Source organism: Phascolarctos cinereus, unplaced genomic scaffold (genome assembly GCF_003287225.1).
Source record: "Phascolarctos cinereus isolate Bilbo 61053 unplaced genomic scaffold, phaCin_HiC Scaffold_9;HRSCAF=440, whole genome shotgun sequence".
NCBI classification, from domain to species: Eukaryota; Metazoa; Chordata; class Mammalia; order Diprotodontia; family Phascolarctidae; genus Phascolarctos; species Phascolarctos cinereus.
Window position 1 is genome coordinate 173,726,082 of NW_027556402.1, and position 19,524 is coordinate 173,745,605.

The 19,524-nt window shown below is 37.1% G+C and overlaps 1 protein-coding gene across 3 annotated transcripts in view; it reads left to right on the plus strand.

The window, feature by feature from the left end:
- The window catches only part of PPARGC1A (PPARG coactivator 1 alpha), a 425,645-nt gene that overhangs the window by 362,200 nt on the left and 43,921 nt on the right, over positions 1-19,524 (plus strand). For all 3 annotated transcript variants that reach the window (XM_020992474.2, XM_020992470.2, XM_020992476.2), the window contains exon 3: positions 18,226-18,420. In XM_020992474.2, coding sequence (XP_020848133.1) covers positions 18,373-18,420 — 48 coding nt within the window. In that variant the 5' untranslated portion in view covers positions 18,226-18,372. The remainder of the gene's footprint in view (positions 1-18,225; positions 18,421-19,524) is intronic.

The following is a 19,524-nucleotide window of genomic DNA, read 5'->3' on the forward strand; positions in this document are numbered from 1 at the left end:
AAGAGAACTATATTGGGTGTTAGGAGTCTCAGTGTATTGGGTCCTGCCCCTCCTACTGATTAGCTGTGTTCCCTGGGAAATGCTACTTCATGCATCTCTGAGAAATCAGTGTCCTCATCTGAAGAGTAAGGGAGTGCAATTGCATCTTCCTTTTCAATTCAAACATGGAATTCTGTGATGTGTGTCACTTTTTACTTTACTTTATAATGCTTATCCATGTCACATTTTGCCCTCACAACACTGGAAAGTAACTTTGGAAGTTAATGTTATTCCTAATTTACCGATCAGAAGAATAAGGCTCAGAGAGGATAATACTTGACAAATTTCACATAGCTAGTGACAGAATGAGGACTGCAGCCTAGGTCTCTTGACTCCTAGCCCATTGCTTATTATTTTCGTGCAATTATTGTTCAAATCTCCTAGTATGGTGATTCATTCTATAACCTTTCCTGGTATCTGCCCCAGGGTCCCTTCAGATTTTATACACAACAAATTTGTTCTTAATTTTAATTAAGCTCTCTGATTCAGAACACCATCATGATAGAAGAAAAATGGATGAGCATTTACCTAAATAATTTCTAATATCAATAAAATTGGTTATTAAATTAATTTATCACATTATCTTTTACAGTATAAATATTTCTATTTCATTTTACCTTTCTTCAAAAGATCTAATTTTTATTCCTTTGCAGAAATGGAGATTGTATGCCCCTATATTTTGCAATTGGTAGCTTCCTAGAAAGTTTAATGTAAACAAAATTTATTTCAAAATAATATTTCTGTTATACCAGAGGAACTTACTCTATAAGAGAATCCATTTGTGGATTTTGCCGTAAGGGAAATTATCACCCTCAACTTTTATTTATAAATCTGGAGTTTTGTATTTACTTATAAAATGGAACATCTTTCATTGATTTGATTTTTCTGAATGCTCCTTTTCCCAGGTGACGTTAAGCAATGCAGAAACTTAAATGAGTTAGTGGAAGAGAGACTATTTGTTTACTCTTCTCCGTCGTGTTCTTATTTGTGTGTCCTAAGGGTCTGTGTTTGCTCTTTCCTGTGATTTCATTTACAGGGATCCTCAGATCTTTTTATTCTGTATTTAACCTCCCTTACCTTTACCTATCAGACTTAGGGTCACAAGCCACCTCTGAAGCTTACTATTTGTGACTTTGGTTAATCAGTGAACAAGCATTTAGTGACTACAGCGTTCCCAGCACTGGGCTAAATGCAGAGGACACAAATACAGAACTGAAACCTTTCTCCAACTCTCTTCTCAATTCCTTTGGTTGCATTGTCTCCCTCCATTAGGATATAAGCTCCTTGAGGGCAGAAGCTGTATTATTTTTTGCTTTTATTATCATCCTCAATGCCTGACACATAGTATGCACTTATATATTCTTGTTTCCTTCCTGCAAATTCTCCCTGCCTGCCGGGGAGCTTATAGTCTAGTACATGAACAGTACAGATGTAAGCTAGGACTTCACTTCCCTGGCTTTCTCCTTTTTCATCTGTAAAATAATGATGTTGCTAACATCCCTCCTAGCTCTAAACTTGTGATCCTAGGCTCCTTTCTAATGCCCAGGGTGGTGTTTGGGGCTCAACCTCAATATACCACTTTGCACTGACTTCAGAGGTTTGGAATTTTGAATAGGTGTTAGACTGGAGAAGTCGTGAGGTGCTTTCTCTTTCTACACTTCAGTGATCCTATGAATAACTACAATTTAAGTTGTCTTCTTCATGTATCTTACCTATTCTTTTTGTGTTTCCGTGTATTATTGGATATTGACATCAGTGTCATTGCGCTTCCTGAGGAGACTCACACAAAGTTCATGGGCTTAACTGAGTCTGGATAGCGTCTAGCCTGGTGTCATGAACACATTCTCCGGGGCACTTCAATCTGTTGATGATGAGTTCAGAATTACTGTATTATCATCTTCAGCACTCATTAAGTTTTCATTTGATGGTAAGTCATGAAGGGTTGTGAATACCTCAGGAGAAACAAAGGAACGGCACTCAAATTGACCTTGATAAAGGTCTCCCTCTGCCTGAAGAGTGTAGCGGTTGGACATGGGAGAGGGCCTCTCTGATCCTCTGTCATTGAAGGAGGGCACTCAGGGCATTCACCTCATCATTTCCCACATCACTGACCTCCTGGGTTTCATGATCTCCTGAAACATCCTTCTGAAAGATAAAATCAACTCTGAAACTCATACCTCTTCAGATCATTTCCCAAACTGACAAAGGACTTCAGCATACCCTGCTGGGTAGCCCCTCCTCCTGTCCATTAGCTTGTCAGTGCCTTGAGGACGGGAACTGCCTTATCAAGGGGTGGGGAACCTCTAGGTTCTTGGGTGTGGCCTTTTGGCTGAGCCCAAATTTTGCAGAATAAATTCTCTTATTAAGGGGATCTGTTCTGTGAAGGTTGGATTTAGTCAAAGGGCTGCACTTGAGGACCTAGAGGGCCACATGTGGCCTCAAGGCCATAGATTCCCCACCCCTGGTTTTGCCTTTCTTTATATCTCCAGTGCTTAGCATAGTGCCTTGCACATAGTCAGTGCCTAATGAATGTTTAGAAATCTCTAATTGATAGAAAATTTTTCTACATATCAAACTTAATTCTGCTTTCATTTAATTGTCACCCCCTTTTCCCTTTGTTTTCTCTAGGGCCAAACAGAATAATTCTTTCATTTAATAATCCTTAAAATATTTGAAGGTTACTATGCCCTACCTTCCAACCACCTCCCCTCCTTCCTGCCCTCTTGCCTTTCTTCTGTGTGCTAAACACTAGCCATCTTTTACATGGCAGGTTTCAAATCCTTTGCCCTCCTGGTTTCCTTTCGTTTGATATACTTAAATTTCTCAGTGTCCTTTCCAAAATGGGTCACTCAGAACTGGATGTGGTAGTAGGGTAAAAGCACTAACAATTTTTATGTCCAGACAAAATGGTTCAAAATGTACTCTGAGTTTCATTGGGAAAGGTGGAGACCCCAGGATACTGTGAGGCTTCTTTGGGTATGAGAAGGAATATGGTGGTACTGGGACAGGAAGGGACTCACTAGAGGCAGGGGGAGAACAAGCTGTCATTTGGTAGCTTCCTATTTTAATTAATTATTTTTGCTAAAACAATGAAAATGCTGCTGAAAATATTAGTGCACTGGTATAAAACTCTGATTGCCTCACCCTAGTTATGGCTCTAGACTAAACCACAGTACCATTGAATCGTAACCTGCCTTATTGTGGTTACTAGCTTCTACTAATACAGCCTAAGATCAATTGGCCTTTTTGCTTGACACATCACACCGCTGATTTATTATGAGATTGCTTTGCTACCATGCCCTCTGGGCTTCTCAACTATACCATCATGCCCTCTAGAAACTTGAACCTTGTTGTATGCTATTCTTCTATTTCCTTGCCACTCCACTCTAAGGAAACTAAGGCCACTGGATATCAAACCCTAAAAACTCCAGGCCTCACCATCTGACTTGTAACTCCACCATCCTATATGCATAATTTCTATTTTTTTTTTTGGCAAAGCAATCAGGGTTAAATGACTTGCCCAAGGTCACATAGCTATTAAGTTTCAAATGTTTGGGACCAGATTTCAACTCTGGTCCCCCTGATTCCAGAGCTGGTGCTCTAATCACTGCGCAGCCTAGCTGCCTCTGATAATTTCTTCAGTTAGAATGTGTACTCCTACAATTCTGGAAAACAATTTTGAATTATGGAAATAAAATGTTTAAAGTACCCAAACTCTTTGTGATGTTCTACTGCTAGGCATATACCCGAAGAAAGTTATTGCCCCCCCAAAAAAAACCCAACTCTATGTACACCAAAATATCTATAGCAGCACTTTTTTTTTATGGTAGTGAAGAACCAAAAACAAAATATTTGATTTTCATCGATTGGAAAATGACTAAATGAATTATGATGCATGAATACAGTGGAATATTACCATTATAAGAAACAATCATGATAAATACCAAGAAAAAGGCCTTTTGTCATTCCGTGGGTACCGCTGCAGTGCTCAAGGTAAATACATACTTGTTCTCTCTCATCTTCATTACATTAGTTGTCTATTTCCTTTCCTCATCATACATTTCCTGGATGATATACACCAATCTGCTTCTTGGGGCAAGTTATCATTGATAACATGCCACAGCTTACTCATTCCCACCTTGTCTTTCACTGTGGCCACTTTGTACATTTGGGAAATGAATAAGTGATATTGTACTTCAAAGCCATTCAATTAGTCTGGGAACATCAGCGATCAGTGTAGATTACAATCTCATACCTCTTTGTTAGATAGTTTCCTGAGTTTTTGCTGTAGCTAAAGATAACTATCACCTTGTGACCAACCTTCTTAAGGCGAACCCCTCCAGACATAGATAGTGTTATAGAAAGGGTAGTCCACTTGGAATCAGGAGAACTAAGCTTAGATCTTGCCTCAAACACTTATAAGCTATGTGGCCATGGGCAAATAAATTTCCTAAAACCTCAGTTTCCTCATCTGATATGTAGTGATATAATAAAGCTTGCACTACCTTCTTAAGGTTGTTATTAGAAAAGCATTTTGCGTAATTCATGTAGGGCCTCTCACATTTCTCTGAATTCCTCATATGTGTAATTTTTTACTATATTTAATTAATTATCCCAGTTAAGTGATTACCCAGTCAATGGGCACCCCCCCTTATTTTCCAGGGATTTTTTCCTCCTACAAAAATTGCTGCTATGAATATTTTGGTATATATAGGGCTTTTCTATCTTTGGCTTTCTTGGAGCATATCCCCTGTAGAAGAATCATTAGATCAAGTGATATAAAAGTTTAATGATTTTTCTCAAATAATTTCAAGTTTTTGCCCAGATTGGTTAGAACAATTCAAACTTCCACCAATAGTATACATGTGCCAGTATTCCCATAGTCCTTCCCCAAATATTGAAGGTTTCCCTCTTTTATGACTGTTGAGAATTTGATATCCCTCAGGTGAAACATCAAGACTCTTTTAATTTTCATTTCCCTTGTTTTTGTTGATTTGGAGTATTTTTTTCTTATGGTTCTTGGTAATTTACTTTTCTTTTTTTTTTGAAAACTGTTCATATCCTTTGACAACTTATCTTTTGGGGAATGATTCACATTATTATATATTTTTGTCAATTTCCTATATATCCTACACATTAGGTTTTGATTTATAAATGCTTAATACAAATTATTTTTCACACTCAGGTTACCTTTTATTTAAATTCTGTGACCCACTTTAGGCCTTGTCTATAGGTTGGTTGTATGTACATACAGTTTTTAACTAGTCTAAACAATTTCCCAAGGAGTTACCTATATAATTAAGTGCTCTTTCTGCTTGTCACACATCCTTTGCTATAGGTCAACTGCAAGAGAGTAACTCTTCAAATATGTTGAATACAAGTGAGTACTTTAGGGAAAGAGTGAAGAGGTAATAATGAGGATGAGAGGCAACATGGTTACCCAGTAGCATGTACACAGAGCACATTGCTTGAATGGAGCTATAGGAGGGGTGCATTCGTGGGGCTTTTGGGGTGATATGTCCTTTATACAACAATCTAATATCCTTTTTGACTCAGCTATGCTTGAGATCTTTGGTCATTTCTAGGCTATGTTTATCATGACCGTGGCCCTAGGACCCTTACTACAGAAACCAGTTAGATGGAACCCACTGGTTTTCAAAAAAAATACCTGAGACTCAAAAGCATATAATCAGTCTTTCAACAAGGCCCTGGAACTGATTACTTAGTGACAAGGCCTTGGCCCCCTTTTCACATGTATCTCATGCTTTGAACTCTGTATACACACACACACACACACACACACACATATAGATATAGATATAGATATATATACACACATACACACACACATATAAGACTACAAACCCTTTGAGCTCAATAAATGATTTTATATTATTTTCATTATTTATCTCTTTATTATAAATAATGCAATTATTAGTTTTCTCTCTCCCAGAGCTAGCCTAGTTCTGTACATACAGTAAATTGTTAGTGAGCCTCATACATAGTAGATGATCAGTTTCCATTTGTTAAATGAATATCCAGTGTCCTTTTGTGACTCTTCTCCTTTCAAGGCTGAATGATTGAAGGAGGAAAGGAATGAAAAAGCATTTATTAGGTATATTCTAGGAACTGTGCTAAATTTTGGCAATACAGATACAAAAGTGAGACAGTTCCTGGTGTTCAAAAGCTTATATCCTGGTAGAAGATACGACACATATGTGTTATAGGGAAATGATTCCAGGGAATTTTGGTTTGGGAGGTCACAGGAACAGTGAGCTAATCCATAGAGCAGTTGACCAAGTAACCCTTTCCAGAAACAATGGTAGTATTGATTTGACTCTTCTTATTTGGATTAGATTTGTGTTTTCTTTGGTTTAGGGAACTCCTGGTAATTAACTCTTTTCACTGCAGCAAATCAGCATGGTCCTAGAAAGTTGTTTGATCACTGAGAGGAGAAAGGACTTAACCAGGGCCACACAGCCAACATGTGTCAAAGGTGGGACTTAAATGTGGTACTTCCTGACTCCAAGACTTGCTCAAAAGCCATGATGCCATACTGCTTCTGAATTGATTACTCTGTCCAGAACAAGAAGTCAAAAATAGTTTGGGGGCAACAAGGTAGATAGAAAGAATAATAGGGTGGATGGCCAAATAAGATGTAAAGTCTGATCTCAGATTGGTTGCCTTTGATGTTTGTTTTTGTTTTGTTTTATTTCATTTCCTATGGATAAAAATATTATTTTTGGGAATAGTGAGAGATCCAATGTTAGTTGCTGCTCTGGATCCTCATACTTCCCTGATGAAATCAATGAGTAAGCATGAGGATATTGTAAGGATTATTTAAAATTATATACTAGAAGCAAAGCACTTTTAAAAACTGGACTGTTGCAATGACCTTCCTTCCTCAAGCCATTTTCCACTCTAATCGGTCCTCCACACAAAGTTGTTTTCTTTAACAGATCTGACCAGGTCATTCTCCTACTAAATAATCTCTATTAGTTCTCTATTACTTTCAGTGTAGAATATAAATACCTCTGTTTGGTTTTTAAAGCTCTTCACAGTATAGCATCAACCTACCTATCTAGCGTCACTACATTTTACTCCCCACATAGCATCCTGTAGTCTAACTCAGCTGTCCTTCTCTTCCTCCCCATGGCACTCCATCTGTCATGGCATCATTGACAGGCCTCCATGACTGAAATGCATTGTCTCCTCACCTCTGCCTCATAGAATTCCTCCCTTCCTTCTAGAAGCAGTTCAGACACCTCCTACACAAAGCCTTGACTAATCCCCACCACTGATAGTGTTCTCCATCTATAACTGGGAAGGAAATAAGCATTTATATAGTACCTACTATGTGCTAGGCACTGTGCAAGAGCTTTATGAATATCATCCCATTTGATGTGATCCTCATAACTACGCTGCAAGGCAGGTGCCATCGCTATCCCCATTTTGCATTGGAGGAAACTGAGGGAGGTTAAATGACTTGCCCAGGATCATAGAGCTAGTAAGTGTCTGAGGATGGATTTCAACTCACATCTTCCAGACTCCAGGCCCAGCACTCTGTCCACTACATTGCCTAACTTATTCGTATTTAGCTCCCTTGCATTTATTTTGTATGTATCTATTCTGTATCACTTTATGATCTCATTACCTCCCATGGGTTCAAATATCATCTCTCTGCAGATGGTTTCCAGATCTGTATATCCAGTCCTAATCTCTGCTGAGCTATAGACACATTTTCAACTGGTTCTTGGATATCTCAAACGAGATGTCTCATAGGTATCTCAAATTCAACATACCCAGAGCAAAACCCGATGGTATTTACCCCCCAAACCCTCCCCTTTTGAATTAGCTTCCTTGTTATGATTGAGGGCACCAGCATTCTCCCGCTTACCCAGGACTGCAGCTAGAACGTCATTTTTAACTCCTCACTCTCACTCGCCCCACAGAGCTAATCCGTTGTCAAATCTGGTTTCTATCTTCACGTTGCTCATGCGTTTTGCCTTCTCCCTACTCATATGGCCATAGCCCTAGTTCATGACCCTATCCCCTCTTACGTGGATTACTGCAAAGCCTTTTAGCCTTTCTCCCCACCTCAAGTCTCCCACTCTACTCCATCCTCCATTCAGCTGCCAAGGTGATTTTTTGAAAGCCTAGATCTATCAGCGTCACCTCCCTGTTCAGTGAACTCCAGTGGTTTCCCTTGGTTCCTTGAAAACTGAGCTGAAATCCTACCTTCTCCCAGAGACCTTTCCTGGGTTTCTCTCCTCTCACAAGCTAATGCTTTCTCCTCTTAGATCGTCCTCTCTCTACTCTGTATGTGTGTTCTGTACGCCTAGTCACTGAAATTTGTCTCCCCCATTAGAATGTATACTCCTTAAGGACGAGCCTTATGTTTTGTCTCTTTTTTTGTTTTGTATCTCTAGTGCTTAGCACAATGTCCGTCACATAGTAAGTGCTTAAAAATGCTTACTGACTGCCTCTGTGCCTGTGATGTGTATATTTTGCCTCCGGTGATAGAATATAAGCTCTTTGAGAATGAGCATTCTTTAATTTTTGTCTTTATATTCCCAGCAGCTAGCATAATGTCTGACAAACAGTAGGTGTTTAGTAAGTGCTGTTCATTGACATACATTGTAATTGTATGTATAAGAGAAGAAATCTGAAGTTTTTGTTTTCTTTTCAATCCTCAGGGATCTCTAAATAGGTGCAGAAAAAGTCAGGTTTGAGTTCCTAATAATACTTTGCTGAAGCCAGAAGTGAATCAATTTTGCAGCCTTTGAAACTTTAGAAAATAACCCATTCTAAACCCTTATAGGACACATGTGCCATAGATTGTCGTTGCCTGCGTTAGGAGTAAGAGGACAAATAAAGACTGAAATGGCCTCTTTGTCCCAATTTGCTTGTAGGGGTCAAGGCAAAAATGATTGCATATAGGTCCATCTAATTAGAGATGAGCAGGACTGTTGGGTTCAACCTGGAATTTTCTTCTCCTATGTCTTTTCTTATAGAAAATGACCAAGTTTGTCTGTTTTGGACTAAAGTTTTTTAGGACCAAATCAGATTTTAAATTTCTCAATACAGAGTACAAATACATCCTTTTACAAAGATAATTTTATATACAAACTGTTCTAGTAAATGCACTGATTTTTTGATATCTGTATTCATAGAATCAAGCAGATTTTATTTCCTAATTATGCCTTACTTAAGTTAAAAAGTGAAATACGTTGCAATTTCTGAGGACAAACCAATTGGCTTAGTAGTATATGTTACATAAGGACATAGGTAGCTGGTAATGATGGGATAACTGGCCCAGCACTAAAAAATGTCAGTGAACAAGCTACAATGTGTATAATCTGAGTATACATAATCAAGAAGATGAATGATAATTTATTTATATTTTTAAGAATTCATATCTTATGGGGGCCAAAATTTTGAAATCTTACGTATGGGGAAATGGAATCCCAAAAAGGTGTTAAATGATTTTTAGACTGATTGATCATTTAGTAAATAGTATTTCAAGTATTGAATCTGATTAATGAATGATGAAAAGGCCACACCATTTCTCCTTCTTATTGATGATTTGAATAATGAGAAAGCCAGTATTTTCCTGCCCTAATTCGCATTAAGAGAGCTAAGATAATGAAGCTGTGATTAAATGGCTATTAAACTATTTTTATCAAACAGAGATCAAGTAAGTGTGAGAATCTTGGGAAGCAGAGTGTAATTTCCATTCTACAAGATGCAGAAAAAAATTACTATATTAAGCAGGGCATGGTCTTTTCATATAACCTACATTTAAATATCATTGGAACATCACATACAGTTTTTTAGTCCTTAAGCAACTGCTGAATATTGAACCCTTTGTCTCCCTCATTAGTTTAGTTGATGAGTTCCTCTCTTCCTCTCCCACTACAACTTGGAGTAAAGGATTTTTATTACTTTTACTGTCCCTAAACACACACACACACACACACACACACACACACACACACACACACACTCTTCTAGTAGAGGATCTCTGGTTGCACTTCTCCAGAGTGGAATAGCCCAAGGTTTAAATTCTAAGGTAGTATTTAAGAATCCCTTAAAAGTCAGAGTCTACCTTCTTACAGGAACACCCCTACAGAACTTTGAGGGACTCACAAAGCTCCCGTGGGTTATTAATTCAATCATTCAGCATCTATTAAGTATCTACTATGTGCAAAGCAGGTGGCTAGGTCAGTAACATAGAAACTCAGCAGATATGAATATTGTTAATGTAAGGGTGGGGATTTTTGTCCCCACTCCAATTAACATTATCATAGGAAAACTAATTGCTAACAAATTCTTAATCAATTTGAGAGGAATAAAATACTTTGATCATTGAATGACAGTGCACAGGAAATGTCTTGTGATTGGCTGAAAGACTCACACACACACACACACACACACACACACACACACACACACACACACACACATATGGCCCTATACATAATATAGCAAGCCAGCTCAGAATCCTGCATTTCAGGAAAGTAATAGTTGAATCTAATGATTAAGGACTCCTGAAAGGGAAATAGTCTGTGGGAATAGTTTTTCCTTTTCCTACCTCCCATCGACCAAGAGACAGCCTTGTGAACTTTGAAAGATCAGAAGTCCCCATTGGAGTCAGAAGGCAGTATTTGCATTAGAAACTAAGAGACACATCAACTAAACACACCAGCTCCCAAAAACCTATCAGTGAGTTACACCTAAGAAGATTTTCATAAGAACTCCATGAGAGAATGTCTCCAGTAACCAGGAGCTGTGAATTTATTCTTTGTCCACATGTGATCTCTAAGTTGGAAGTTATTCTCTTCAGGGACATTGTTGTTACAAGAGGAGAGGGCACTCCTGATTTGAGGTGGTGGGGAAAGGAGTTCTATAACCACTTTCCTTGCTATATACCTGCTTAGTAAATAAATACCTTTTCTGAAAGATAAGTATTTAACTGATAACCAATAGTGAGCACACTGATAGGGGCTCATTAGTGACAGTACTAGAAAACCTTTAGGAGTTTCCCCTAGAATTCTAAAGTAAGTAGTAACCAGCCCTTAAGAATTACCTCTAGAACTCTAAAATGAGTAGTAGCCAGCTATCTCTAGGGACTTGACATACTAGTACAAGAGTAACCACAGAGAGGGTACCATATTAGGATTTATCATAATTAGTTAGAAGGGATTGTTTAGTTACTATTATAATATGTGATTAGATGATTTTATGATTGGAGACATTACTCAGCTCTAAATCGTTTTTATTATTGCTGAATAGTTTGTATAAACTTAGCCATATTTATTGTTTACCATTATAAATACTACAGACATTTGCAAAAATAAAACTTTTATCTCGATAATATTGTGTGCATTTTCTGAATACCCTGGAGGGCATCATCTTATTATCAGACAGGCCTTTACTTAGGAAGAGAGTGGAGTTTCATAGTACAAAGGAGAACAGGAGGTTGTATCCCAACATGGGAAAATTTCCCTTAAAACTGCAATGCTACAATGGGAAAAAAGTTGTGTCATGCTATTCTATACCTTCACTTTGTCCTTCCTGCTATCAATGTGAGGATTCTGATTCCAACATTGAGTCAGAGCAATATAGCCCATTATATTATTGCCCATTGTCAGTTACAGTTTCTATCTCTCCTCTCTCCCTCTTCTCTTATCTTTGATGGAGCTAATAAGCATATTTCAGTTAAAGCAATAATTTGGGGCAATTAGAAGCAATAGCATAGTCAAGCTTTGGAAAGGTTATCTTGCAATGTCATTTTACTGACTAATGTGCTCCCCACTGCCATGTCGCTTGTGAACAGACATGTGTTCACAGGCCAGTGTGCTTCATCTGTGGTGACTTTGATTTATTTGCTCTGTAAATTGGGACTGAAGCAATAATAGAAAGTGACATTAATTGTTTAACAGAGTCCTCTTTGTCACATCCATTGCTTTCTCTGGGGTGTTTGATTGTTGAAACTTGTACAAAACTAATTGAAATTGCCATGATGAGGGCTAGTGTCCACTCAGCTTCTCACTTGGGAATATCAGTACATTTGAATATCTGTTTAAACCTACAACTTAAAAGATCTACCAGCAGATATTGGGCTTTCTTATGGCATTATATGATTAAAGAAAGCATTTGAGGTCTGAAAAGAGAACACGTAATGTTTCCTGTTAATTACATTTATTTTTGCTTTTCTGTCTTTTAAAATTTTTGAGTATTTTTTAGCTCCAATCTCCCTACTCCATTAAATAAAAGAAAAAAGAAAAACCCCACACATAGTCAAGCAAAACTAATTCCCTTATTTATTGTCCACATCCAAAAACTTGTATCACATTCTGCACATAAGCCCATCAACTCTCTGTCATGAGAGAGTTTGATTATTGTGTTGGTCTTTCAGAATTGTCCATTTTTGTGTTATTGATGCCATAGGACAAAATCTTCATCTGATGCTATTGATGTTATAGTATAAAATCTTTATCTGGTTCTGTGCACTTTACTCCACATGCGTACATCCAGGTTCTCTGAAACTGTCTCTTTCTTTACTTATTAAAGCATACAGTTACATTCATATGCCATGATGTATTTCCATTCCTCTTTTGATAGGATCCCCCAGAATCTTCAATTCTTTGCCACTGCATAAGGAGGCGCTACAAATATGTTTGTACCTTTTTTTCTCTTCCTTGTATCTCTCTGGGTATAAGACCAGTAGTTGTATTGCTGGGTCAAACGGCATGCACGGTTAGTAATTTGGGGGACCTTGTTCCAAATTGCTTTACAGAATCATTACAGCAATTTCTAGCTTTACCAACAGTACATCAATAGGCCTTTTCCCCCTGTAGTCTCTCCCAACATTGTCATTTTCCTTTTTTTTGTCAACTTTTCTAGTCTCAGGGATGGGACTTAGAACCTCAGAGTTGCTTTAATTTGTATTTCTCTAATCTTAAGTGATTTGGAACATTTTAATGCATATATCTTGCTTGGATTTCTTCCCTTGAGACCTGTCTGTTCAAATCCTTAGACTATTTATCAATTGGGGAATGGTTCTTAGTATTAAAAATTCTTATTAGTCTTAGAAATGAGACCTTTATCAGAGAAATTGGCTGCTAAGATTTTCCCACACACATAATTAATGATTTCCTTTTAAATTTTAATATAAGCAAATCAGTAAACATTTATTAAGTGCCTATTACTTGCCAGGCACTGTGCAAAACACTGGGGATATAAAAAGAGGCAAAAGATAGTCCCTGCCCTCAAGGAGCTTATAATCTAATGGTGGGGACAGCATGCAAATAAATAAATAAATACAAAGTAAGCTATATACAGGAATAGTTGGAAATAATTAACAGGGAGAAGACTACTTGACAGAAGAGTATGTGTCGAGGAATAAGGTATAAAAAGCCTAGAAAAGTGGGGGGGGGGCTGGCTTATGAAGGAATTTGAATGCCAAACAGAGTATTTTGTATATGATCCTGGAGGCAATAGGGAGCCACTGGAGTTTATTGAGTAAGATGAGGAGGGTTCCAGATGTGTCCCATGATGGGATCTGAACTTTAGGAACATCACTTTTGGGGCGGAATGAATGGTGGATTGTTGTGGCGAGAGATTTGAGGTAGACAGATGCACCAGCGGACTGTCGCAGTTGTCAAGGCACAAGGTGATGAGGGCCTACACCAGAGCAGTAGCAGTGTCAGAGGAGAAAAGGGGACATATTTAAGGAAATGTTGCAAAGATGAAATCAACAGGCCTTGACAAGAACTTATATGGGGGATGTGGGTTGAGAGATAGTGGGGACTCCAGGATGTCTCCTAGGTTGTCAGCCTGAGGGACTGTGAGGACAGTGTTGCCCTCTACAGTAAAAGAGGAGCATGGGGGAAGAGGGTTTAGCTGCATTGGATTTGTTCATGAAAGAACTTTTTTTTTTATGTCATCAAAATTATACATTTTATCACCTGTGATCCTCTCTTCTTGGCCATGAACTCTTCTCTCCATTTATCTAAAAAGTAATTTCTTCCCTGCTCTTCTAATTTGCTTCTAATATCACTTTTTATATCTGTTGTGCATCCATTTGAAATTTCTCATGCTATGCAATATGAGATGTTGCTCCATACCGAGTTTCTGTCAGATTGCTTTCCATTTTTCTCAGCAGTTTTTTTCAAAAAGCCAACCCAGGAACTCAGGTGTTTGAATTTATCAAACCCTAAGCTAATAGGCCCATTTGCTTCTGTATGTTGTGCACATAATCTGTTTCTACTCATCAACCTCTCTATTTTCAACCAATACCAAATTGTTTTGAACATTCCTTTTTTTGTAGTATAATTTGAGATCTGGTACTTCTAGGCCCCCCTCCTTCCCACTTTTTCATTATTTTCTTTGAGATTTTTGACTTTTAGTTCTTCTAGATAAATTTTGTTATTATGTTTTGTAGTTCTATACAATAATTATTTGGTAGTTTGATTGATATAACACTGAATAAATAAATTAATTTGGTTAGTATCATTTTTCTTATATAGGTCTACTTATGAGCAATTAATATTTCTCCATTTATTTAGATCTGTCTTTATTTCCATAAATAGCATTTTGTAGTTATAGTCGTACAGTTTTTCTTGTTAGTTTCAAGAATAATTTTGCTGTAGCAGACTCTGCTCAAGAACTTCACAAAATCATCTACTAACATACATGTCATCACTATTTCAGTAAAAAATAGAAATAATTATGTTTAATCAGGTCCTAAAAATGAATTATGAAATGATCAAATTCCAAGATCTTTACCATTCTAAGGAATATATGGCTTTTCAAGACTCGTTAGAAGGAAACCATGAAACATAGTTAATTTAAAAGTATTTTCCCATGTATACTTGCTTAGAATTACACTGCATTCATGGAAAACCATTTGACTATGTTACTGAAAACAAATAGCATATAGCATACCTGGAATACCAAATATGAATTTTAAATTATACTAACCAAAACTTTGTTTATTGGCAAACATTATTAATCTTTTGCTTTGAACTATTTAAACTACCAGGGAATGAACTGTATTTACAAAATTATGGAATATGCAGAGATTCTGTCTGATTTAAAAAAAATAATAGATATGCAAACTCTCTTTTATGAAATATAATACAATGATATATTATTCTAAAGTCCACATGCTTATCATTTCTAATAGCACAATAGTATTCCATTATATTCATAAACCACAACTTGTTCAGCCGTTCCCCAATTGATGGGCAAAAATTTCCAATTCTCGGCCACCACAAAAATGAAACAGATTTTACTAGAGAAGATAGTATTTACCTTAGATTAAATCAACATTTGGTTTCATTGTAATTATGTTAAGAGTAATTTTGTAGCTTACTTCATGACTAGACTTTTTTTTTTTGTAAATAGAAAATATTTCCAGGTACTTGAAAGGCAAATTATATTCATGATCATTTTTTTTTCTTTTAATCTTAAACAAATTATAGGATTTAGAACTGGAAAAAAGCTTAGAGGTTATTGCATCTGACTCTTATATAACAGATAAAGAAACTGAGAGTCCGAGAGAAATAATCTACTAAGGTCATACAGGTACTAGACAATTTGAACTTAGGTCTTCCAACTCCCATGCTCTTACTGCTAGACCATGAAGCTGGCACCCATATTCTGGTAGTCTTAAAAGTAATTTACATTTTAGAGGACTAAGTATTTTAAAACATTAAATAAATTTACCCATCACATAAAAAAAATCAACATTTCCAGCACTGATTAGCTATTAATCCATCAACTGGGAACGTGATAAAACTAAAATAACAATGATACTGTTCCCCCTACATAAGTCATTGACAAGGTCAGCTTCAAGGACTACAGAGTTGAAGCATTGATAAAAACCCAAAAACAAGATCAGTCATTACTTTAAAGGTGGGTAGAAATGCTGCCAATGGCCTCTAAGACACATAGGAATATTCACTCGAGATTTTTGCTTATGGACAAAGACTCATCAGTAATGAAGAGAAACAATTTTTATATGAAAATAAAATGTATACGTGATAAAGACCTGCCTAATTTCTCTAGTAATACAATTTGATTTTCTGATTAGCTGTCTTATTCTCGCATTCTTGTAATTTTGTCAGGTCAATTAACTGGAGTTGAGTACCAGAGAGAGAGGAAGTCTGGGCATTGCTGGCTTCATTAGATGTCAGCAACTTAGGTGCATTTTATAATACAATCTGTGCAGGATAATTTAGCCTATAGTTATTAATAGTATAGCATCGAATTTGAGGTGTGCGTGCGTGTGTGTGTGTGTGTGTGTGTGTGTGTGTGTTTTAACATTCTTTTGAAGAAAATCACATGGGTCAAATAAAATGAGAAAGAACTGATAAACAGAATAAATATAGAAAAATTTCACATATATGTGTATGTATGTATACACACACACGTATTTGTGTCTAATGGTAGCCATGTCTAAGGTGGGGGAGATGGGAGGAAAGAATAAAAGGAAAAATTTAAAAAAGTTGTATGATCATTTTATGATATATTTAAAAGGAATAGCAGATTGTACCAATAGATTTGCAGTTTTGTGTGTAATCACGCCCCCCCCCCAATTCTACTATGCTATGGAAAGCCTTGTTGCACATCTTAAGTTCAGAATAAAATGAATAAAATTTTAAGAAAAATGAATTGTAGGGAATGGAAGAGGAAAATTGCCCTGCCTGAATTCAATTGCAAGTAAAAAGCATAACATAGAAGGAGTCCAAAATTCTGAGTTTGAGGCCCAAATCTAACCTTGTACTCTGTAATCATGGCAAGCAGTTAACTTATTTGAGTCTCAGTTTCCTTATCTGTAAAATTGGAGTAATATTTTTAAAACCTACTTTGCCTGCCTATTAGAAGGAAAGCATTCTGCAAACTTTAAAATGCATTTGAAATAAGAACTATCATTATTGCATTTAGTGAACATTCACTATGTTCCTAGCCCTGTGACAATGATTGTAGGCTTCGAAAAGAAGCTGAATACATGGACCCTGCTCATGAGGAGCCTACGTTTCAGAAAGGAAAAGTGGCCACATCCACATGAAACCATTTGTGAGCAAGGTCATGTTACATATCAACATTCAAATTTAATAACGCTGATTCAGTACCAGGGTACGAAACTAAAGTCAGTGTGGTGCCATAGAGAGCCAGCCTCAGGGTCAGGAAAAAACTTGGGCTCAACTTCTGCCTTTTACACATGGAAGGGTTCTTAATTTGGGGTCTGTGGACAAGTTTCATGGAGTCCATAAACTTGGATAAGAAAAAAAAATACATCTTTATTTCAGTTTAATTGGTTTCCTTTGTAGACCTCTGTATTTTATTTTATGCATTAAAAAAAATTCTGAGAAGGGGTCCATGGACTTTGCAAGGCTGCCCAAGAGCTCCGTTAACAAAAGGTTAATGTGTGTGTGTTGTGTGTGTATATGCGTTATATGTGTGTGTGTGTGTGTGTGTTCAGTTGTTTTTCAGTATTGTCTAATTATTTGTGATCCCATTTGGGGTTTTCTTGGCAAAGATAGGTTTTCCATTTCCTTCTCCAGCTTGTTTTACAGATGAGAAAACTGAGGCAAACAGGATTAAGTGACTTGGCTAGGATCACACAGCCAGTAAGTATCTGAGACCAGATTTGAACTCATGAAGATGAGTCTTTCAGACTCCAGGCCAGCTGCTCTATCCACTGGTAATACATACTGGCTATATGACTCTGGGCAAACCATTTAATCTCTTAGTGCCGTAGGTATCCTTTCTAAGACTGTAAATTGCAGAACAGGCGCTGACCTGCGGTACCAGATTCCTCTACCCCCACTCTCCCTAATCATGCCATGTGCAAAGTGGTCTGCTAGTAATTTGGAATTTAATTAAAAATTTAACACTATTTTAAAGGAACTTATAGTTTAATTATACATAGACATGATAAAAGTGCTAAATAACATAATTCCAACAATTAGAGGTTAGTACTGTACAACAAGGTTCCAGTTGTATGGCCAAGACCATAAAAGGAAATGGAGTTAGTGAAGGGAGAGATTACTGTGGGCTACTGTGGTCAGGAATTACTTCATATGCATTGGCACATTTGGCTAAATATGTGTTCCTTCCATGCTGATTAAGCACATTCTCTTGCCCTCCCCCTCTCTCTTTCTGTTTCTGCAGAAGATAGATGAAGAGAATGAGGCAAACTTGCTAGCCGTCCTCACAGAAACATTGGACAGTCTCCCTGTGGATGAGGATGGATTGCCCTCATTTGATGCACTGACAGATGGAGATGTGACCAATGACAATGATGCTAGCCCTTCGCCTATGCCTGACGGCACCCCTCCAACTCAGGAGGCAGAAGAGCCGTCTCTAGTAAGAACCCTTCCTACTGTTTAACAGGAATTGGAGTTGCCTCTGGCTACCCGCCGCATGGGTATGATGTAACAACAATAAGGTTTGGATTCTTAATTTAGACTGAAACAACAGCAGAGACCAAAAACCTGAGAGCATACAGAGTATGAAATATTAAGAATTTCTCTCTTTCCTGAAATTCTTGTGTTTTTAAAATGTGTAAAACAAACAAAAAAAATCACCGAAAACCCCCAAAACCTAGATTGTCAGTATAATAGGAACAATCTATAATATTTTGGATAATAGGTGGTGAATTTCATTTGCTTAGCTGATATAACTTGGTTCATTCATTAAACTGTTCAAAAATGAGTTATATTCCTGTTCCTAGTGTAGAGCTTTACAGATAGCATTAACTCAGTATAGTTACTGCTATTTGCAAAGCTCTATGTTAGGAACTGAATATGATACAAAGGCAAATAATATGTAGTTTCAGCCCCCAAGACACTTAACAGTCTAGCAGGGGAGATAAATCATATGCACAAGTAACTATAATAAAAATAAACAAAACAATGAATACCTAAGAGAGATATTGGCAAGATGAGAATTCACTGAGCTCATACTATGTGGAAGGTGCTAGGTAAGGTATTGTAGCAATACAATAACAAGAGTTCCTGTCCTTAGGAAACTTACATTTCACTGAGGAGCTGAGGGGCTGACTTTGTACACAAATAAATATTCTTTAAAAAAATTAGAGAGAGAATACTAATACCTGGGATTAGCAAAGAAAGTTTCCCGGAGCCAGTGATATAGGAGTTGAACCTTGAAGGAATAAAAGGATTCTGAAAGGGAAAGATGAGAATGGGATGCTTTCCAGATATGATAGATGGGTGAAGAAATATAAAAGATTTCAAGAACTGGCTAGTATTCCAATTTGGCTGAAATATTCAGTTTATGAAGATGATTTGTATGAAATGTGGCTGGCAAAATTGTTTGGAACCAAATTATGGAGTACCTTAAATGCCAACAAGCTAAGGAGTTTTGTATTTTATCCTATAAGCAAAGGAAATATTTTTGAGCAAGAAAGGGACACGGTCAGGTTTGTGCCTTAGAAAGATTATTTTGGTA